General features: G+C 43.6%; 2 protein-coding genes across 3 annotated transcripts in view; one reads left to right on the top strand and one right to left on the bottom strand.

Moving 5' to 3' along the window:
* LOC127002053 (uncharacterized) overlaps window positions 1–23,283 on the bottom strand; it is a 93,551-nt gene that overhangs the window by 6,478 nt on the left and 63,790 nt on the right. For both annotated transcript variants that reach the window (XM_050867418.1, XM_050867419.1), the window contains exons 10-14: window positions 21,210–21,305; window positions 19,475–19,621; window positions 2,318–3,090; window positions 1,151–1,539; window positions 431–607 (exon numbers count right to left, since the gene is read on the bottom strand). In XM_050867418.1, coding sequence (XP_050723375.1) covers window positions 431–607; window positions 1,151–1,539; window positions 2,318–3,090; window positions 19,475–19,621; window positions 21,210–21,305 — 1,582 coding nt within the window. The remainder of the gene's footprint in view (window positions 1–430; window positions 608–1,150; window positions 1,540–2,317; window positions 3,091–19,474; window positions 19,622–21,209; window positions 21,306–23,283) is intronic.
* On the top strand, window positions 8,541–16,829 carry LOC127002055 (uncharacterized). Its single transcript, XM_050867425.1, has 6 exons — window positions 8,541–8,754; window positions 9,536–10,114; window positions 11,216–11,299; window positions 12,782–12,939; window positions 13,835–13,928; window positions 14,089–16,829. The coding sequence occupies exons 1-6, from the start codon at window positions 8,596–8,598 to the stop codon at window positions 14,134–14,136; spliced, it is 1,122 nt and encodes a 373-aa protein (XP_050723382.1). The 5' UTR covers window positions 8,541–8,595; the 3' UTR covers window positions 14,137–16,829.

Genomic DNA, 23,283 nt, shown 5'->3' on the forward strand with positions numbered 1-23,283 from the left:
AAACACAAATGAAAGAAAAAATGACAACACGGATTAGAAGACAATAGAATGTGATAGAAAATAGACTAAATTATGAGAAAAAAATTTAATATATAGAAAGCAGACCAGAAAAGAGGTTTGCACATGTAACAAAAAACAGAATCGTGCAGGAAAGAAAATAGGATAGACTGAAACAAAAAAGGACCGACAGAAAAGAAAAAAAATATATCTACATGGATTGAGATCTGCTGAAAAATAAACTGAATATAAAAAGATTACATTAGAATATAAAAGAAAACTGAATATGATGGAAAACAAAATATATCCGTACAGAAAACAGAATAAGAGAGAAAGAGTAAGATTTCTTTTACATGGATTGCCTTCTGTCATAGAGGAAAACAGGACAGAGACACAGAAAGAGAAAGACGACACAAAACACTAATCCCCTCACCGTTCCCAAGCTGCCAGGTGACGGAGGTGAAGCCGCTGGTGCAGGCGTCCCGCAGGAGGAGGCGGGCGTTGGCGGGGTCCCAATCGCCCCCCGGCCCGCGGTAAAACTGGTTCAGGTCGAAGAGAAGCTGCATGCCCACCGCCCTTGTAAAGTGTAGCAGCTGCCGCCAGTCCCCACCTAGAAGAGGAGGGAGAAGGGACAAGGGAGTGAGATGAAAGAAGTATGAAATGTGAGAGTGGGAGAGATAGACAGATAGAGGTGAGAAAAAAATAGTGTGAGAGATGAAAAAATGGGAGAGATAGATATAGAATGAGTGTGTGAAATGATTGTAAGAGAAGGGATAAAGGAGGAGATTGGTGTAGATTGCAAGTCTTAAAGAAATAGTAGAGATGAGAGAAAGGAAGACACAGTTTGATTGAGAGAAAGAGCAGACAAATAGAAATAAAAAAAACATGAAAACAGATAAATTGATACCTTAAATTTGTAATGGTGATTTTGACAAGTAGCAGCAGATGAAGGAGAGATAGATTGACAAACAGACAGATAACAAAAATAATAACAGGTATATACACACAGAGGACACACACAATAAACAGGTAACAGGCTTTTTTTTCATTATTGTATTTTTTTCACGCCCTTGAACTGTCTCGTCTGCTGTAAAAAAAAAGAAAAATACATGTAGGAATCCAGACAGCGGAAAAACAGACTTCATGAACTCACTCGTAATGGTGAAGTTGGTGAAAGTTGGTTGTGCAAAGTGTTTATCGGAGCATCCACCACCACCTTCTTCTGCACCATCTTCCTTTTCTTCCTCGGTGTCCTTCCCTTCACTTCTCTCTTCATCACCACTACCATCCTTCTCTCTTTTTCCACTTCCTTGTACGTCATCATCTATCTCATTTTCATTCCTCATCTCCTCCTCCTCCTCTCCACTTCCCTCTTGACCATCATCATCATCTTCCTCCTGACTCTCTCTTCCTCCCCCCTCCAGTTGGGCTCCTGAGGGGGCTGGCGGTGTCGGGTCGTAGGTCAGGAAGTTGGCAGCTGTCCCCCCCACACGCAGGATGGCAGGGGCGAGGGCACCAACCAGGGTTAGGAGACGTGGCGAGCTGGGGAACATTGGAGTCATGAGAGATTAGGATAGTGTGTTTAGTTTTGGAAAGATTAGGATAGTGTCACCCTCATAAAATAATTGCCTAAGTCATTTTCAGCGATTTTCAGGTTTTTGTCTTCATAATTTTTTTATCATGTGACGCCCATTTCTGTATGTTGCCTTCGCCATTCAGGGTTTGAGTGTTCTAGAATTGGCCTTTTCATTTCTGCCTAAACCATAAGCCAAATGAGATGATGACAGTTCTTTATCTGATTTTCTGTAAAGTAGAAAATAATGACTTAGGCGCTTTGTTTACGAAGGTGACGATAGTGTAGCATTGGAAAGACGAGTATAACGTCTTCAGTTTGAGAAATATTAGAATAGCACTTTTAGTTTGGAAAGAGTAGGAGAGCGTCTTTAGTTTTGAAAAGACTAGGAAATTGTTTTAGTTTTCGAAGGATTAGGTTATTATAGTGTCTTTGCTTTTAGAAATATTAGGATAACGTCTTAAGTTTGTCAAGATTATGAGTAGGTAGGTCAGTAGGAAGGTAGCTAAGTAGGAAGGTGGGTAAGTATGCTATAAGTAGACAGGGACAGGGACTAGACAGATAGGTGGGTAGGCAGGTATGTAAGTCTAGAGGTAAGTAGGCAGGTAAGTAGGAGGGTAAGTACTTAGGTAGGCAGACAGGTAAGAAACAAACATAACGTAGAGGCAAAGGCAAATTCTAAACACACAACAGGTAAGCAAGCAGGTAGGGAGGTCATTAACAAGGCAGGTAAGAAGCGTGGCTCACCTGGTGTTAAAGTTGGGCCACCCTCGCTCCATCAGCCGAGGACTCAGGGCCAGGCTGAGGAAGGTGTCTGGGACCGTCCTCAGCAGCTCCTCCACGCCCACCTCCACTGCCACCTCCACCACGTCCTCCTCCACCTCAAATAAGTCCACCTCCTCGCCCTCGTCATCAGTCTCATTCTCCACCTTCAAGTTATCATCTTCCACTGAGTCCTCTATATCCACAAAGGCGTTCTCTTCACTCTCCTCCACCTCTTCTGTTTCGTTCTTCTCTTCCACCTCTCCCTCCTTTTCCTTTTCTTCCACCTCTTCCGTATCATTTTTCTCTTCAGTTTCTACCTCTTCTAAGACTTTCTCCTTAACCTCCTCCTCCTCCTCCTCCTCCTCTGAATCATTTTCTTCCTCCTTCGTTACTATGTTCTCTCCTATTTTCTCTTCGTCGTTCTCTTCTTCTACCTCGTCACTCTCCGTCTCCATGCTATTTATCTCCTTCACCTCTACACTATCTTCCTCATCCTCCACTTCCTTGTCCTCAGCCTCCAAATCATTCCCCTTCGTTCCCCCTAAATCATGGCTGGGCGTGGTGATAGTTGTGGTCTGCTCCTGGCGGGGGAAGAGGCTGCGGAGGACGTCTAGGAGATGGGAGAGCTTGGAGCGGCGTAAGGGGAGAGTTCGAACTGGCCGATCTCCGTGCACAGCTTCCGATACCAGATAGCCACCAGCTGCAGACGCCCAGAGCTTGACTGCAGTGCGTGAGGAAAGCGAGTAGGCGGTGCTCTGCAAAAGGAAAGAAGAAATCGGGTTAGCAGGGACATGTTCATCGTTTCTGTCACAGCAAATGAATGAAGATAGAGAACACAGCGTAGTAAGGAGAGATCGGGTTAGCATCAAGGTATTTTCGCAGTGTATATCACAGCAAATGTATAAAGAAACGAACAGGGTATATGGCAGGAAGACGTTGCTCTGCTAAAAAAAGACGAGATCGGTTTGGCAGAAAGATATTTTCGTAGTTCATGTCATAGGAAATAAATAAAGACCAAAACCACAACATACTAAGGCGAGAAGAATCACGTTGTTCTGCGGGAAAAAAGGAATGGATCGGGGTCAAACTGTGATAAGATTGAGAGGGAAAGGAGAGGCATGCTTAGGATGAAGCCAGGCAGGAGAAAGAGAGGATGGCCTAAGAGGTTTATGAGTGTAGTTAAGGAGGATAGGTAGGATTTTAAAGTGACAGAGGAAGAAGCAGAGGACAGAAAGAAAAACTATAGATTAATATTTAGGTTTCAGTCGCTTTTTATTGTCTTTGTGTGCGAGGGTTGTCACTTTAAAACAAACTTCTTTTAATTCCGAGCCTGACAACTTCGCAGCGCGGCGGTCCACACACAGCACCCACCTGCCGCGGACACAGCCGAAGGAGGCGACGACGCAGCTTCCTGGCCCACTGAGCGGCCCTTGCTCTCTCCTTGACGCGGTGCCTCGCCTTCACGAGCCGCCCCTCGGAACTGTATGACTCCTGCAGGGAGCGAAGGTCCTCTAGGGCGCTTCGTAACAGACGCAGGAGGCTGTTAATTCCTTGGCAGGACGTTAGGGGGGGAGGGACATTGACCTGCTCACGTCTTTCATTTCTTTCAGCACTCACGGCAGCTGTGTTAGGCACGCCGCCCACCACGCCCGTACACCACACGCCGGCCAGCACGAGCACCACGCCACGAGCCCACGCCATCACGAGTATACTTCACCACACCAGATAGCATGTGCCACAAGCTCCTCCTGTCTTGATGTATTACGCCTTAGCACTCCTCACATGTCAATCCTTCAAAACAAACAAACGAAGAGCATTTAATCACGTCACTGTGTAGTTCTCGCTTCAAACTTCCTTCTGCTATTACACAATAACTGTCACGCTCATTTTTTTCCTGATAGCTTAATTTTATCTTTCTTCTGTTCTCTTCTTCCCAGGAACCTGCAGCTTCTTCCATTCATTTCCTTACCTCTCCCCAGCTACCTTCCCTCCCCTTTCACATCCTTTTCTCTGATAATATACAATGTAATTACATGTCACTGCATTTCTCCTTTTACCGCCGGAAGGGGAACAAATGATGATGAGTAGAAAAGGAAATTATAAGGAATAGAGTTATTGTTGACAGGTTTGACCACATTATATCGGGAGTCAACGAGGCGGGCCGCTACATTGCCCTGCCGTCTTCCTTAGGGGCGTTTACATCTTACATCTCCTTCTTCTTCCAACTCTTGTCACATTCCTGCTCCTTATACAGCTGACCTCCTATACTTCCTCTCTGCAGCCTAGCAACCTTCCTTCCCTTTTCAATTCCTTTTCTCCGATATACAAACGAATCACACCGCACTATAGTAACTGTTCTTTCTTTCTTCATCCACCACTGCGTTCTTCCTTCTCCTCTCGTCACCTTCCCTCCTAAGCCTATACTGCCTGTGCTGGGCCGAGCGAGGGTGGAAGGCAAGGAGGGAGGGTGGGGGTGAGGGTGACAAACAGAGGGGAAGGGCAGGAAATGAGCGTATTGAGCCTGGTGATAAGAAGGGAAGTGCTGGTGAACTGAGGGGAAGGGAGGGCGTGTGGGTGTGTCTCTGGGTGGTGACAGGGCTGTGTGTGTTTGTTTGTTGGTTGGTGTTGTTGGTGGTTGTGGTGGTGGTGGTTGTGGTTATTACTGTGGTTGTTATTTTTTGTTTGATTGAAAGTCCTGTTGTTGTTTTCCGGGTTTAAATTATGATGATTTTTTTAATGGTTCTTAGAGTGAATGAATTAAGTAGAAAAATAGTGTACCTAATGTGATTCTCTCTCTCTCTCTCTCTCTCTCTCTCTCTCTCTCTCTCTCTCTCTCTCTCTCTCTCTCTCTCTCTCTCTCTCTCTCTCTCTCTCTCTCTCTCTCTCTCTCTCTCTCTCTCTCTCTCTCTCTCTCCAATTACACACACACACACACACACACACACACACACACACTCACACCTGCACGGAACTAGTCACGTGTCCTCGAGGGTGACGAGTGACCTTCACACCTGCCTCACACCTGTCCTTGATTAAGCGAAGGGCAGGTGACGCCAGAAGCCCAAAGGAAGGAAGGAGGAACGTGCAGGTAAGTATTCAGGTAAATTAGCGGTTGAAAAATATGCGTCACGGGCGTTCATTCATGCCTTTGCTGATGACCTACATTGGCAACCGTGATTCACATGAGCAGAAATGGATGGGAGTGTAAAAATGTGAATGAATTGGGTGTAAAGCGTATCGAAGAAGAAGAGGAAGAAGAAGAAGAAGAAAAAAAAGCAGAGGAAGAAGAAGAAGAGGAAGAAGAAGAAGAAGAAAAAGAACAAGAACAAGAAGAACAAGAACAAGAACAAGAACAAGAAGAACAAGAAGAAGAAGAAGAAAAAAAAGAAGAAGAGAAAGAAGAAGAAGTAGAAGAGGAGGAGGAAAAAAGAAGAGGAAGAAGAAGAGAGAAGAGGAAGAGGATGAGGAAGAGGAGAAAGAAGAAGTAGTAATAATAGTAGTAGTAGTAACAGTAGCAGAAGTAGTAGTAAAGGCAATTGTGGAGTTAGTGGTAGTAAGTGTGGTAGTAGTAATGGTGGTGATGGTGGTGGTGGGATGGTAGAAGTAATGGTGACTTGAGGTGGTGCAAGTGGCATAAATAAGTGTAGTTACGTGTAGTGGTGATAATGAACGTGGTGGTGGTGGTGGTGGTGACGTAGGCGTGATAATAACGAGCAGGTGAGGTGCGAGGGATTCATCTTCCTCACAGGTGTTTGTTTGGCCTCCACACACACACACACACACACACACACACACACACACACACACACACACACACACACAGGATCGGATGGTAACGCGGTTCACACACGTCAATGCCATTATTTCTATTTTTAAACAAGAACAATAAAGGTAATGAAAATCTCTCTCTCTCTCTCTCTCTCTCTCTAGCTACCTATCTATCTGTCTATATCTATCTATCTATCCTTTCCTTCCATTCTCTCCCCATATCTATCTATATATCAATAAAGTTTACAATAGCATAACAACGTAACAATCACTAACACAGTCAAGCCCTCGAATATCTACATCTAAACAGGTTACAAAAAGCATAACAACGTAGGCCTTGCACTTAATCACTAACACAGTCTCCCCTTCAATCCGTACTTCCGCTGTGGGGCAAGGTGGGTTGGGCCTTGTCAGCAGCCTCCTTTGTTTTGTATCTCTTGTTGGTATGGTTGGGTTGGATTCACAGACTGTAATGCTACTGGATCGAACCGCTTTCACTTGGTGTATAAAAAGGGGTTAGTGTGGCCTTGTATAATCTATTAGTTTTTGTTATAGTATATGGGGTTCATCTGCCTTGTATACTCAATGTTTGTTTGTTTGTTTGTTTTGAGGGGGGTTGTGTGTGTATGAATTACTTTGTTCTTGTTTTTCTCTCCTGTTTCTCTCGCTGTTTTTGTTGTTGTGAACGAGTAACTACAGGAGGAGGAGGAGGAGGAGGAGGAGGAGGAGAAGGAGAAGGAGAAGGAGAAGGAGAAGGAGAAGGAGAAAGAGGAGGAGGAGGAGGAGGAGGAGGAGGAGGAGCAGGAGGAGGAAACGACAAATGCAAATAGATTATCCAGGTGCAATGCAGGTGTGAGAGAGAGAGAGAGAGAGAGAGAGAGAGAGAGAGAGAGAGAGAGAGAGAGAGAGAGAGAGAGAGAGAGAGAATAGGGAAGGGGGGAGGAAGGGGCGGGGGCAATGACGTCAGAAATGATGCGGGTGGTATATGAGAGAGAGAGAGAGAGAGAGAGAGAGAGAGAGAGAGAGAGAGAGAGAGAGAGAGAGAGAGAGAGAGAGAGAGAGAGAGAGAGAGAGAGAGAGAGAGAAACAAATTTAAACAGAGAGAGGAACAGAAAGAAGGAGAAATAAAGAGAATTCGGAAAAAAATGTTGGAGAGAAATAGAAATGAGACAGAAGAGGAGAGGGAGAGGCAAAGAGGGGAGAAGACAGAGTATGGAAGAATAGATAGAGAGAATGATGACAAAAAAATAGATAGGCGGGATAGGGGAGCAGGAAAAGAGCGAAGGGAGGAGGAAGGAGGTCAGGTGAATGGGCGGGAATTGAGGCATTGAGGTTGAAGGAAAAGATAGAAAGGAGGAAAGCATATAGAAAAGGAGGAAAAAAGGAGGATAGAAGACCGTATAGAAAAAAGGGAAGGAGGAATGTTAAGATGAGAGCCAGATAAAAAAGAAAGAAAGGAGGAATGAAAATATATAGATAGGGAGGAAAGACGGTACACGACGGTCATGGGGCAGGGAGGAAGGGAAAGAGAGAGGAAGGGAAAGAGAGAGGAAGAGATACAGGTGTTTTGGGGGGAGGAAGAAAAAATAGAAACACGGAAATATATAAAAAAGTGTGGAGGGAGGTTACAGGAAGGCCATGGAGCAGGAAGGAAGGGAGAGAGGGAAGAAAGGAAAAAGGTATGGAGGGAAAAGAGGAAAAAAGAGAAAGAGGGAGAAAGGGAAAGAGGGAGGATGAGAAAGACTGGGAAAGGAAAGGACGGAAGATGGGAGAAAAGTAGGAAGATAAAGAGAGAAGAAAGGAAAGAGGAAAGAAGATAAAGAGGGAGAAAGGGAAAGACTGAGGAAGGGAAGAAGGGATGTGAAAAACGTAGGAAGATAAAGAGAGAAGAAGGGAAAAAGGAAAAAAGGGAGAGGGGAGAAAGAGAAAAAAGGTAAAAATAGAGAAAAGGAAAAGAGGAAGGAAGCAAAAGTGGAAGGAAGGGAAAACAGGGAAAGGAAATAAGGTAGAAAGAGAAATAGGGAGGAAGGGAAAGAGAAAAGAAGATAAAGAGGGAGAAAGGGAAAGAGGGAGAATAAGAAAGACTGAGGAAGGAAAGGAGGGAAGATGGGAAAAAAAGTTAGGAAGATAAAGAGAGAAGGGAAAAAGGAAGGAAGGGAAAGAGGGAGAAAGAGAAAAAGATAAGAGAGAGAAGAAGGAAAAGAAGAAGGAAGGGAAAGAGGGAGAAAGAGAAAAAGATAAGAGAGAGAAGAAGGAAAAGAGGAAGGAAGGGAAAACAGGGAAAGGGAATAAGGAAGAAAGAGAAATAGGGAGGAAGGTAAAGAGGGAGGGAGGTATACAGGTGTTGAGGTGGGAGGGAGAAGAGACAGATAAGGGAAGGGGGAGGTTATCGAAAGGCCATGAGCAGGGAGGGAGGGAGGCAGGCAGGTGTTGAGGTAGATGTTCACGTGGATATGTGTTAGTGTGTCAGAGGCAGTGCACGGAGAGGCAGGATGGAGCAGCGGGAAGTAAAGTACATCAAAGTGAGGGCATGGCGCGACGACACCGACGACGAGGAGGAGGAGGAGGATGGAGTAGAGGTAGAGGAGGAGGAGGAGGAGGAGGACTTCTACAGCAGCCACAAGTTTGCTATTGGATACAACGAATTGCAGGTAAGCAGTGAACGGTGATGGGGTTTGTTTTCGTGTCATGGAGTGTATTTGGAGCATACCGCAACCTACCTCACTGAAAGAGCAGAGATATTTATAGAAAAAGCAAAGAAATCTATAAAGAAAGCTGATGTCTAGAAAACAAAAAATTTAAAGAGAAGAAAGCTAAGATGTATATAGAGGAAGCCAATAGATCTACAGACAAAGCTAAGAGGTCTTGATAAAGCTAAAGGATCTAGAGATATTGATATGGAGAAAATGCTAAGTGATACGTAGACAAAGCTAAGATATCCAGAGAGAAAACTAAGAAGCCCAGAAAGAATGGTGGAGTAAAAATGCTGCATATGAAGAGACGGGAAGAGGCCAACGTGGATTAGGGAACAGACAAAGATTAAAGATTTTCCAATGACGATGAAGAACAATAAAAAATAATGAATGGGCTTGGGCAAGTTACATAGCGCTTAGAACTGATTACAAATAGAAAACCATAGTAACACAGTGACAACCCAGAAATTTGTAGATCTCAGGGCAGACAGAAGACAAGGCAGAGCGATAGTTATAGAATATTCCCCGGAGCAGAGAGGAGTGCATGAATATCAGAGAGAGGTAGAGGACGTTGGGAAAGATCCTTGTACTGCAGTGGACTAGGTTGAAGATGATGATGATGGTGATGATGATGATGATGAAGATGATGATGACCTCAGTGTTATGTGCCTAGAATCCCTTATTGCGTTCTAAAACCTTAACTATTCTATTTTTATTTCTATCATTTTATTTCCTACAGGCTCGTTGGGGGCCACGCGTGCCTCCCACCTCCACCCAAGTGCCTCACCACACCACCTATTCCTCACAGCCTCACCTCTCCACCCTCTCCCCACAGCCTCACTTCCCTTCACAAACCCCAAACCAAGAATCACGTAGAAAATCCCTCCATCTTCCTCTCGATTCCCTTCGTCACCTCCCATCATCTTCCCTCCCTTCATCCTCCCCATGCACCTCCTCCACCTCCTCCTCCTCCTCCCCAGACAGCTCCTCCCCCTTACTCCTATCAATTCCTTCATCCTCACCTTTCCTAGACTCCTCCTACTCCTCCACCTTCTCAACTCTAAGCACCCCAACCTCTACCTCCTCTTCCTCTTCCTCCTCCTCTACGCCATCTTCAGACAGCGACTTCAGAGAGGAAATCAGACTTCTTAAAGAGGGTTATGGAGGAGGGGAGAGGGAGAGGGAGAGGCAGGGAGAGAGGGAGGGGTCGGGCAGGTTAGTGAATGTGCTTCGCCAGGTGATACGCGAGACACTCTCCCACACACACCTGAGAAGACGGCGTAAGCACCAATCACAGCACGCGTCGCCTAATGAGCAGGTGAGTCGATAACTTAATGGAGTGATGTGTAATCTGTTGATCTCCGTCTCTGTTTATTTCTATCTATTTCTCTATTGGTCTACTCGTATGTCTATGCAAGTATATACCTGTCTATCTGTTTATCTGTCTACCTATCCTGTTTTTCTATCTCTCAGTTTAACTTTCTATCCATCCATCTGTCTATCTGTCTATCTATCCTTCTGTTTTTCTATCTGTCAGTTATATTCGGTCAGTCTGTCAACCTATCAAGCCTTTCCTTTCTCTTGTTTATCTTTCTATCCATCCATCTGTCTATCCGTCTATCCGTCTATCCGCCTATCCTTCTGTTTTTCTATCTGTCAGTTATTCGGTCAGTCTGTCAACCTATCAAGCCTTGCCTTTCTCTTGTTTATCTTTCTATCCATTCATCCGTCTATCCGTCTATCCGCCTATCCTTCTGTTTTTCTATCTGTCAGTTATTCGGTCAGTCTGTCAACCTATCAAGCCTTGTCTCTCTCTCTTTGTTTATCTTTCTATCCATCCATCTTTCTAACTGTCTATCTTGCAATCAACTATAGCACTAAGCAATCCTTCTCTTTACCTCTCTTTCTATCGATCTATCTATTAATCGAGCTATTTTCCTATCTGTCCATCTATAGCCAGTCTAACACCCAAGTAGCCTTTCTCTTTACCTCTCTTTATCAACCAATACCTGTGACCTATCTATGACTTTACCTTTATTTTTTTTATTTGTCTGGAAAGTTTTTATGTATTTTTTTTCTATTAATATGCTAACTACCTCATTATCCAGGCAATCAACTAAGCAATCTCTCTCTCTCTCTCTCTTGGCAACTCATCTATACTTCTTTTCATAGGAGCAACGTTTTTTTTTTTTTTTTTTTTTGGGGGGGGGGCCCTTTAACCGCTTTCTTTACCGTAAAAAAATCTCTCTTTCTCGATCTACTTATTAATCTACCTACCTACCTATAAAAAAAAACTTCACTGTATGGGCTTCTACTGTACTCCTGTCACCATTGTTTTTTTCTTCTATAGCCTCCCCCCAAAAGGAGTTCACTTATCTACCCATTCATTCATCTATACATTTAATCATCCTCTCCCCAGGTGGCCGTGTTGGAGAATGAGCTGGAGGCGTACCGTGTGTTAAGCCGAGCCAAGAAGGAGGCGGCGGACCTACTCAAACACGAGGTAAGAACTTTATCAATCCCTACATCCTCACCTTTCCTAGACTCCTCCTACTCCTCCACTTCCTCATCTCTAAGCACCCCAACCTCTACCTCCTCTTCCTCTTCCTCCTCCTCTACGCCATTTTCATACAGCTCCTCCCCCTTACTCCTATCAATTCCTACATCCTCACCTTTCCTAGACTCCTCCTACTCCTCCACTTCCTCATCTCTAAGCACCCCAACCTCTACCTCCTTTCCTCTTCCTCCTCCTCTACGCCATTTTCAGACAGCGACTTCAGAGAGGAAATCAGACTTCTTAAAGAGGGTCATGAAGGGAGGGTGAGGGAGAGGGAGAGGCAGAAAAGGTAAATAGGGTAGGAAGGAAGGTAGAGAAAGATAGGTAGGTAGATAGAAAAGTGTGCAAAATAGAGGGATGGGGATAGACAAATAAGGCTGGGTAGATAGATAGTGAGATAGGTAGATAGATAGATTTGGCCACTCTTTGCTTTTTTTCTACTCTTTTTGTTGCCCTTGAGCCGTCTCCTTTGTTTGAAAAAAAAAAGATAGGTATGACAGAGGGATAGATAAAGATAGATAGACAGTAGAGAGGTGGTACATACTGGATAAATAGATAGGTAGGCAGATAGATAAATATATAATAGATAAATGATTACTCGGATCATTCTGGGGGACTCTAGCAGCTTATTTTGACCTTATGGTAACCTTGGGGAGTGCCATTCGGTATTACGTGTTTCTCTGTTGTAATTGGTTTCAAGGTTCTGACAGCTGTTCACTTGTTGTAGGTCAGCCTGTGTTCGTTTCAGGGTTGTAAAATTTGATCACACACACATACACACACACACACACACACACACACACACACACAGACACACATACCCCCCCCCACACACACACACACATCACGTCACCAGACAGAAACAGAGACTAATCAGGTCATTATTTCCAGACGATTCCGCCTCTCACATAAACTATTTCCAAAGGCCGAAAATGAGGTAGACAGGTTTCTGATTGGCGTTTTTTCAGGTGTTATTAAAAGCTTTGTCAGATAGCCACCAGGATCCTAAAACTACTCATGGACATGCTCAGAACTTCTATGAAAGCCTGGATGAACTTCCCTACAGCTGATGGCCATTCTGTACCAAGTTCCCACGAATGATTTCCTTCCTTAACCCGGTAGCTGCGGGGACCATGTTTCTTAGAGGCACCTCTATTCGAAAAAAATGGGAAAAAAAGTCATCACTCACGCAAACCATTTCATAATATATATCAACGCATTTGCGATCAGTTTATGCATCATCTATTTTGGGGGGTTTATATCATGGTAAAAATTTGGCCCGTCGCTGGTACACGGTAAAGCCACAAATTTGGCCCGTCGCTGCTACCGGGTTAACAGTGGATGGCCGAAATGACTAGTAATATGGCCCTTTAGAGAGACAGAAACAGAGGCCAAGAGGTTGAAAGTTAATCCATCTATCCCCTACAGCTTATGGCAGTTCTGTACGAGCGTGTGATGGCCCAGGAGGAGCAGGACCAGCTAAGGCGACAGCTGGAGGGAGAAATCATGAGCCTGGAGTACCAGCTGCATGTACAGACCGCGGCGACCCACCACCACCTGGCCACACTCGCCTCACAGCTGGACAGGTGGGTAAGGGGGAAGTGAGGGTGGGAGAGGTGGAAGTGGAATATTTACTCGGGATAAGTCATAGGTGATCCCACGGCTTATTTGAACGTGTAGACAGGCAGTAGACAGACAGGCAAACAGACAGGCAGTTGGAGCATTTAGTATTTACTGGGGACAAGTCTTGGGTAATTCCACGGCTTGTTTCGGTGTGTGGCCAGACAGACTGACAGAAAATTTGACATGGTTTGTTTGTTGGCTTCCAGACCAAATAGCAAAGACCACGAAATTTTTTGTCCAGTGTTTGTTGTTCGTATAGAAACTAAAAAAAATTTTTTACATCACTCATTACGACTGAGTTTGTGACGAGTCAACTTAATATCTATCTGAAAATCCAACATTTCTAACTAACTCCGTCCCAGAAATGGAAGTACAAAGCCAAACATAACCACACAACTGTTAATAAATATACTAATACGACGTTCAAAAATTCTAGCGATTCACCTGAAGACAGTGGCTGGAGATGGTCGCTACAGGCAAAATCAAACGCGGCGAACTGTACACAACTTATATCTACTGAGTGATACTAGCCACATAACCAATACTAATACCACGTTTAAGAACAGTCTAGCATCTGTTGTACTATGGCCTTAACCCGGTAGCAGCGATAGGCCAAATTTGTGGCTTTACCATGAACCAGCGACGAGCCTAATTTTTGCCATGATATAAACCCCCCAAAATAGATGATGCATAAACTGATCACAAATGCGTTGATATATATATTATGAAATGGTTTGCGTGAGTGATGATTTTTTCTAATTTTTCTCGCATAGAGGGGCCTTTAAGAAACATGATCCCCGCAGTTACCGGATTAATATTGACACGCCTCCTTTACTCTCCCTTTCCCTCTCTACGCAGGGCCTTGGAAGAGAAACAAGTCCTTCTGCAGCAGCTCCACCCATGCCTCTACCTCGCGTGCGGCTCTTCCACTCCTGACGAAGGTTTGGGATCGGTACGTAAGGGGGGAAAAGAGAGAGAGAGAGAGAGAGAGAGAGAGAGAGAGAGAGAGAGAGAGCTGTTTACATGACATTTGATATTCCCTTGTGTCCACCTCCATACTAATGACTCTCTCTCTCTCTCTCTCTCTCTCTCTCTCTCTCTCTCTCCTACAGGATGTCTTACCTCCCGAAGGATGTCTTATACGCAGAAGGTCCTACTGACACACACACACACACACACACACACACACACACACACACACACACACACACACACACACACACACACACCAGTAATAATGACAGTAATACATGTGAAGATAATTATTACAGGTAAACCTTTGTGAACATAATTATCTTAAGAAGGCACGAATGTTTCTTAAGTATTAAGTGTGTGTATATAATAAGTCTTGTATTACTTATGTTTGTCTGCTGTATAGTGTATTATTGCTTACGATATTACAGCCTTATGATTAATCTTGATCAAAATACTGCAAATGTGTGTATAGATAAATAAAGATATATATAATGTTTTCTTGTTACTTTGATTCTACTACTACTACTACTGCTACTACAACTGCTACCACTACTACTACTACCACTACTACTACTACTACAACTACTACTACTACTATTACGTTTACTTTTATGATAACTCAGGGAAAAGGGAGAGGGAAAGGGTAAATTGAAGGAGGAGGAGAAAAAGGATGCGAAGGAAAGGAAAGGGAAAGGGTAAAATGGAAAGAAAGGATAGGAAAGAAAAGATGGAGAGAAAAAGGAAAGTCGGAAGTGAAGGATAGTAAGAAGAACAAGAACAAGAAGCACAAGAAAAAAAAATGAAAAAGAAAAGGTGAAAACAAGAATTAGGTAACCATTAATAAACACAGAATAACAAACTAGTTCTTTATTTCACTTTCATCATCATCATCATCATCTTCAGTAGCAACAAGAATGACAACCAAAGCGTGAATCGGCAAACAAGGAGAGAAAAAGAAAAAAAAATAGATATATTCAAACTCTCCGCTCTTGAGGTAAATAAACAAAGTCGTGATGTATGAGGAGAGCAACACACACACAAACACACAAACACACGCAAATAATTAAAAAATCAACACACGTAAGAGACATAAGCAATAATCATATTAATTATGCATTCATAGACGCTACAAGGAACTCCACACCTCTTGGTCGAATGCTCTAACTAGACTCCTTTTCCTGGTGCCCTTCACAACGATAACTCTAACCAGCGCCATTAATACTTGGAACCCAGTCTTGGAACCCAGAATAAGTAATGTTCATGGCACTTATACAAATATAGAGGCTACAAAGAGCTACTCGACACCCCTTTTTTTGATACCCTTGGCAACGACCACTCTTTCCAGCGCCATTTGTACTTGGAACTACGAATTAGTGATGTTCATGGCACTTATACAAACATAGAGGCTACAAAGAACCACTCGACACCCCTTTTTTTGATACCCTTGGCAACGACCACTCTAATCAGCGCCATTAGTACTTGGAACCCAGTCTTGGAACCCGAATTAGTGATGTTCATGACACTTACACAAATATAGAGGCACAAAGAACCACTCGACACCACTTTTTTTGATACTCTTGGCAACGACCACTCTAATCAGCGCCATTAGTACTTGGAACCCAGTCTTGGAACCCGAATTAGTGATGTTCATGACACTTACACAAATATAGAGGCACAAAGAACCACTCGACACTCCTTTTTTGATACCCTTCACAGTGATCACTCTTACCAGCGCCATAAGTAATGAAACCCAGTCTTGGAACCCAGAATAAGTAATGTTCATGGTACTTACACAGACATAGAGGATACAAGGAACCACTCGACACCCTTTTATTGATAGCCTTCACAGCGGTCACTCTCAGCAGCGCCACGAAACTAGCTGCGTTAATTCTTGGAACCCAGAATAAGTAATAAGATGTTCATGACACACTTTCCCGCCACTAAATAAACAAACGCTGCGTCTCATCATTAGCAAACAGCAGCACGGGGAGAGGTCATCAACCAAACAGCATGACTCACTTGCGTTTATTCCCCCCCCTACACACACACACACACACACACACACACGCTGAAGGGTCAATATGGGACGGAGATGAGCACTGAGGACACGCGTAGCTACTTCGTATGCCCCTAAACCCTCAACTTTACCGATATTTATAGTGTGTTATATCGGGTCGTATCTCCCCCTGAAATTTACCTCTCTCTTTTGGCCTTGTTTTTTATCTTCTTTTGTTCAGAGTAGCATCTAGCGGGCTTTTTGTTGTTGTTGTTGTTGTTGTTATATATTGCTGAGTTTTCTCCCTTGCTGTAAAAAATAATGCAAGCAAGGGTGCCGAATGTTTTGTTTCTAGCCCGTACATCATCATCACTATCATCATCATCATCATCATCATCATCATCATTGTCAGTCTGTTTATCATGCCACCGACGTGTCCCTCTCTCAAACGTTTCCACCCGTCTCTGTCTTGTACCTCACGTTTCCAGTCTCAGTATAAACGTTTCAATTACTTCTTTCTACTTCTTAACCCCATCGCGCCATATAATTAGCGGCCTCCCCCCAAACAACGACCAGCCCATACATGCGTCCATACATACATATTTACATACATACATACGTACAAATACATATAAATGACTATACTAACCTGTGTTTCGGAATGCATACGAAGACACATGGATAAGGCCACATGACACACACACACACACACACACACACACACACACACACACACACAGGAACACTATACTTAACGTGACTAGCAAAGATGACACATTTTTCATTAAAGGGAAAATTAAGTTAATAATAATACATTGTGGTGCTTGTGAGAGAGAGAGAGAGAGAGAGAGAGAGAGAGAGAGAGAGAGAGAGAGAGAGAGAGAGAGAGAGAGAGAGAGAGAGAGAGAGAAAAAAAAGAAAGAAAGAAAGAAAGAAAGACAGAAAGAAAGAATGAAATAAAGAAGGAACGAAAGAAAAAAAAGAAGAAAAAAGAAATCGTATTAAAAAAACAGCAAATCCAACCCTCGCCAACGCCTTCTCTTTAATAACCTCAACTTAAAGCATTGAAATCAAGACATAAAAAATCAAGCAACAGTACGACAATCAGACCGCGTATACACCAAAAAACGACCCAATGCAATCAATCCACAGCACACGAGAAAAACAACACAAAAGAAGAAAATCAACATCTACAAAACTGAGGTATGAACAGGAAGGCACATCAGTCCTATAGGAACGTAGGAACATGGGAACGTAGGAAGAGAAGGAATGCAAGAAAGGAATGTAAATGTATATCCTTTTTCCTATATCCTACCCCCAGTGACTAAAGAAAGTGTGGAAGGGGAAGGAAAACGAAGATAAAAGAGAGAAGGAATGGAGGAAAGTGAGGAAGGGGAAAGAAAACGAGGGTGAGAAGATGAAGAAGGAAAGTGAGGAGGATGCATAAAGGTAAATTCTTCATCCTTTTTCCTACCCAGTGACTAAGGAACATGAATGGAAGGGAAACGAAGATAAAAGAAAGAAGGAAAGAAGGAAAGTGAGAAAGGGGAAGGAAAAGTGAAAACGAAGGAGGATGAGGGCGTGAGGAAATAGAATAAAGGTATCTCCGTTCTTTTCTAACCCAATGACTAAGGAACAAGAATGGAGGGGGAGGAAAACGAAGGTAAGAGAAAGAAGGAAAGGAAGAAAGTGAGAAAGGGGAAGGAAAACGACGGTAGGAGGAAGAAGGCGTGAGGAAATAGTATAAAAGTATCTTCGTTCTTTCCTAACCCAGTGACTAAGGAACATGAATGGAGGGGGGAGGAAAACGAAGGTAAAAAGAGATAAGAGAGACTTCCCATTTTCCTCAACCACCTACAAAAAGAATTAAAGGAAGGGAAAACAGACGAAGTGAAATGCAAAATGACCCCCTTTAGGTATTCAAATGGACGGATTAGAAGCGAGGAAGAGTGAGAGGAGATCGCGATCGACACAAAAAGGAACAACAACACCACCAAATAAGAACCAACAACATCAACACCAGGAAAGACAAGATCACTTCAACACCTCATCGCTAACTCATCCAGAAGCTCAGAAAGGCGGGTACTGTTCGTCAATGAGCCTCTTGTTAACATTGGTGAACTCCCAACGCTGCTCCTTCTTCAGCGGGTCGCACACAGCCATGGCCAGTTTGTACTCCTTGGGCCGCGCCTCCACGCACCACCCCGGCGCACCTTGGGACTGAAGCGACTGTGTAACCTGTGTAGGCATCCGGGAAGGCGGGACGAAGGATGGTGTTCGGGTGGGGGAATAGGAACAGAAGAAAGGTTGTTGGGGATGTGGGTGGTGGTAGGGAGGGTTAGGAGGGATGCAGTGGAAGGAAAGGCGCAGAAGAAGTGTTACAATGTTGGGGAAAGGGGAATAAAGGGTGATGTTGTTAGAGGTTTAGGAGATGAAAAAAGTGGGGAGGGTAGGAAAGAGGAGAAAAAAGGGGAGCAGGAGATAGGAAGGGGTTTGGGAGATGAGAGAAAGTGGAGGGTAGGAAAGAGGAAAAAAAGGGGAGCAGGAGATAGGAAGGGGTTTGGGAGATGAGAGAAAGAAGTGGAGGGTAGGAAAGAGGAGAATAAAGGGGAGCAGGAAATAGGAAGGGATTTGGGAGACGAGAGAAAGAAGTGGGGAGGGTAGGAGGGAGGATGGGAGATGTCAGAAGGAAGGGGACGAGGAGGTAAGGAGGGTGGTTGGGAAAAGGGAGAGGAAGGAATGGCAAAGAGAGAAAGGGGAAGATAGAGAGAACTGTCATTAACTACTACTACTTCTACTCAAAATATTACTAATGATCATATATTACTGCTCATTTAGATGCAATAATTACTACTGCTACATTATTATACCCCTACATACTACTACGTGAGCTACACATTACACTACAACAACAACAACAACAATAATAATAATGATAATAATAATAATAATAATAATAATAATAATAATAATAATAATAATAATAATAAAGCTAACTGCTGCTTATGAATGAGAGAATGAAAGTGCAGATAGATAAACAAATAGACAAATACAGTACAAAAAAGATAGTGATATGAAACAAATATGAACACACACACACACACACACACACACACACACACACACACACACACACACACACACACACACACACACACACACAAACAAACAAACAAACAAAGACAAACAGAAAGATGGGGAAAGAGGAAGGCAGATATGTAGAAGGAAAACAAACACAACAACAGATAAAACACACACACACACACACACACACACACACACACACACACACACACACACACACACACACAAAGGTAAATGAAGACAAAGATGGGGTAAGTGAAAACAGAAATAGACAGGTTGGGAAGCAGACTAACAAAAAAAAAATAATAATAATAACCACACACAGACAGGTAAACACATATACAGGTAAAAACACACACACACACACACACACACACACACACACACACACACACACACACACACACACACACACACAGGTAGAGGTACAGGTATGAACTCACGGGGTCGTAACGCCATATATGAGTGGAAGGAATGTTTCTAATCTGGCAGTGGGTGGTCACGGGGGGCTGATCCAGGGAGCTCGGGACCTTCCAACAGAACTGCTCGCTGTCCACCCTGAGTGTCTTGCGCCAACACAGCGAAAAGTACTGCAGCGGGTAAGGCGAAAGGTGCGGCGTTAGGCAATTATTGTTTATATTACTGTAAAGGAAAACGCAATGGCGAAAATAAATAAAAAGAAGAAATCCCGCTACCACCACACTACATGAACACCAAACACTACACGACGAATTTTCGAAGTCTTTGGTACTGATTTGGAGCAGCGTTGCCAAATGGTAGAGAAGTGGACAAAAGAGAGGTCACTTTTGGATGGAGAGGAATCTTGATACTGTCTATTTCTGAGAAGAGCCGCAACATATTGGAATTATTGTTTTATTTACAGTAAAGGAAGTAACTCAACGGCTAAAGTAGATCAAAACAAACACGTCCGCTAGCAGAGAAGAGTGGGCTACTGGACAGCAATTTCGGATGGAGAGTGTCTTGGTACTCTCACTACTTACAAGAAGAGTCATAGGGCCACTTTCACAGTTCGCCATGATGGGTTAGTAAAGGGTCTATTACAATGGGCAAATTTTCCTTGGATCTTCAGTCAAACCACGATTTCCGCTGGCGTGGTTCTCGTATTTCCGTGGTTTTCTGACGTGTCCACGATCTTCCAAAGCTACGGTAGACTTCCTTGAATGACGGCGGTATTACTCACCATCATCAGCAGCAGCAACATCAAGAAACAAATGAGAACCACGCCAGCGGAAATCGTGGTTTGACTTAAGATCCACGGAAAATTTGCCCAGTGTAATAGCGTCTTCAGCCTCCAAACCAGCGTTGCCAAATTATCGTACTCACCACATTGTATTTATCATTTTTAAGCCTCAAACTCTCGTACCTACACAAATAACGAAATGATATTAAAGTTAGCGTTAAAACTGCTATTTATTGGTTTATTTTGTTTGTTTTTGCTATAGATATCAGTCAGAAACTACGAAAATGGAATACGTTGTGTACGATAATTTGGCAACGCTGCTCCAAATCAGTACCAGACTTCGAAAATTCGTCGTGTAGTGTTTGGTGTTCATGTTTAAGTTAAGGAATTTGAGGAAACCATACACGCAACGGTGCCAGATTCTCGTACTTCACCTTTTATGTTTGCTGATTTCCAACCCCAAAGCTGTCTCCTCCACCCCAATAACAGGCTTGGTATATAGTTAACGTTAAAATGGCCAATTATTGCTGTTTCTTGGCAATTGTTAAGGGGCAGAAGCAGGTATACACGATCCTCCGAGTACGATAATAAGGCATCGCTGCATACACGGAAAATCTCTGGTGTATCTGGTGTTGCCTCGAAAACCTAACCATAGTGGAGTGTAGAGGATTGAATAGTTTGGTTCGGGGGATTACAAAGCCACTGTGTTGGACTGTGAAATTGGCTCATAGAACAGGAGAGTCGGGCGCCATGTTATTACCAAAAGATCCGAGCAAAATTCTAATTGATGCTGATACAGGTTTTTTTTCTGAGATCCTGACGATACCTAGAGCACAAAAAATCTATTGTATTAGCGTCAATCTGAAATCCGCGGCTCTTTTGGCAACAACATGGCGCCTGTGATGAGGTCGACAAGACTCTTCTACTTTATCTCTCTGCAGGTGACAACACAGAACACACGGGCAGCAACGACCCACCTGCGTGCCTCCTCCGTGACAGCCGTACAGGATAATTTCGCTGTTCTCCTTGGCGCCGTTGTCCATGCAGAGATTGGGGGCGGCCACACTGCGGATCTGCGGGAGAGAGAGGGAGAAAGAGGTTAAAAGAGGAGGAGGAGGAGGAGGAGCAGGAGGAACAAAGCGAAGAGAGGATGATTACAGGAGGAGGAGGAGGAGGAGGAGCAAAGCAAAGAGAAGGTTAGAGGAGGAGGAGGAGAGCGAGGAGCAAAGAAGAGGAGAAGGACGAGGAGGAGGAGAAGCAAAACGAAGGGAGGAAGATTAGAAGAGGAGGAGGAGAAGGAGGAGGAGAGGGAGTAATATCAGGAGCAAGTCTTAACCGCCCTACCACGCCGCAACCCGACCCGATCAGATATTGCAAGGGTGTGTGTGTGTGTGTGTGGGGGGGGGGGAGTTGAATGATAAGAATAATATTTATAATAAGTAGAAGAAAAAGAAGAAAAAATGGAAAAGAAAAGTATTAATAATAATAAAGAAAAGAAGAAGAAGAAGAGAGAATAACAATAGTAACAACAATAACAATGAAAATAGTAACAACAAACAATAATAATAATAATAATAATAATAATAATAATAATAATAATAATAATAATAATAATAATAATAATAATAATAATAATAATAATAATAATAATAACAAAAATAATAATAATGACAACAAAAACAAAAACAAAAACAACAACAACGAGGAACACAATAAGTGGCTGAGGTAAGTGGACTAGCATATAAGTGGGGGGGGGAGAGAGAGAGAGAGAGAGAGAGAATGTTACTTACTACTCGTCATTATGTGCGTACAGCTCATCTCTCTTCTCCCTCCCTCCCTGCACCCCCCCCCCCTCCCCCCATCTCTCACGCCTATTCAGTCCTTGCCGTTGCCCAGCCGACCTAGCGACACACACACACACACACACACACACACACACAGAAAGAAAAAGTAGAAAGAAAAAAAATTAAAAAAATACATTCTTACAGTGGCCTAGTCGCTGTGTGCATTATTAAGTACGTGTTTGTGTTACTTGTTAGTGTGTGTGTGTGTGTGTGTGTGTGCGTGTGTATGTGTTGATAGCCACGTTTTTAAGCCACGTGTTGCACCGTTCACACACACACACACACACACACACACACACACACACACACACACACACACACACACTAGGAAAAATATGAAGAAGCAAAAAGAACAAGAACAAGAATAAGAAGCAAAAAAGAGAAAAATAGAAGTGTAAAAGAAAGAAAAAAAAGTCACTCCTTCCTGTTGGCCACACTGTCTGTCTGTCTTGGTGGCTCCTCTCTGTCACACGAGCCCTCAACGACCCTCTTAAAACTACAGCAGCCTCCATGTTCATTCACACGCCAAGCAATGACCTTATTTTTACACTTCTTTTATTTCTTATTTTTTCTCTCCCCTCCTGACTGCATGCCATCAAGCCGTCCACGTTGCCCTCTCTGTCACATGAGCTCTCGATGACCCTCTTAACTCTAGTATATGTTTATTCATATGCCGAGAAATGACCTCTTTTTTCGCCTCTTCTTTCGTCGCTTTCCCCTACTGACTTCCTGCTGCCCTTGAGTCCTCCCTGTCCCCTTTTCTGCCTCAGCGGTTCTTCTCCTTCACACAAGTACATGTTTATTCATATGCCGAGAAGTGACCTCTTTTTTCGCCTCTTCTTTCGTCGCTTTCCTCTACTGATTCCCTGCTGTCCTCGAGTCCTCCCTGTCCCCTTTCCTGCCTCAGCGGTTCCTCTCAGTCACACAAGCTCTTAACGACCCTTTTAAAACTAGTTCATGTTCATTCACACGCCAAGCAATGTCTTTCGCCTCCTCGTTCCTTGCTTTCCTCTACTAACTCCCTGCTGTCCTCGAGTCCTCCCTCTGCCCCTTGCCTGCCCCAGCGGTTCCTCTCAGTCCCACAAGCTCTTAACGACCCTTTTAAAACTAGTACATGTTCATTCACACGCCAAGCAATGTCTTTCGCCTCCTCGTTCCTTGGTTTCCTCTACTAACTCCCTGCTGTCCTCGAGTCCTCCCTGTCCCC

The sequence above is a fragment of the Eriocheir sinensis genome, chromosome 22, assembly GCF_024679095.1.
Source record: "Eriocheir sinensis breed Jianghai 21 chromosome 22, ASM2467909v1, whole genome shotgun sequence".
Lineage (NCBI taxonomy): Eukaryota > Metazoa > Arthropoda > Malacostraca > Decapoda > Varunidae > Eriocheir > Eriocheir sinensis.

Coding starts and splice junctions, on each gene's coding strand:
- LOC127002055 (XM_050867425.1), top strand. CDS start 8,596: ATGGAGCAGCGGGAAGTAAAGTACATCAAAGTGAGGGCATGGCGCGAC. Junction 10,115..11,215: donor ACGCGTCGCCTAATGAGCAG/GTGAGTCGATAA, acceptor TCCTCTCCCCAG/GTGGCCGTGTTGGAGAATGA. Junction 11,300..12,781: donor CGGACCTACTCAAACACGAG/GTAAGAACTTTA, acceptor TATCCCCTACAG/CTTATGGCAGTTCTGTACGA.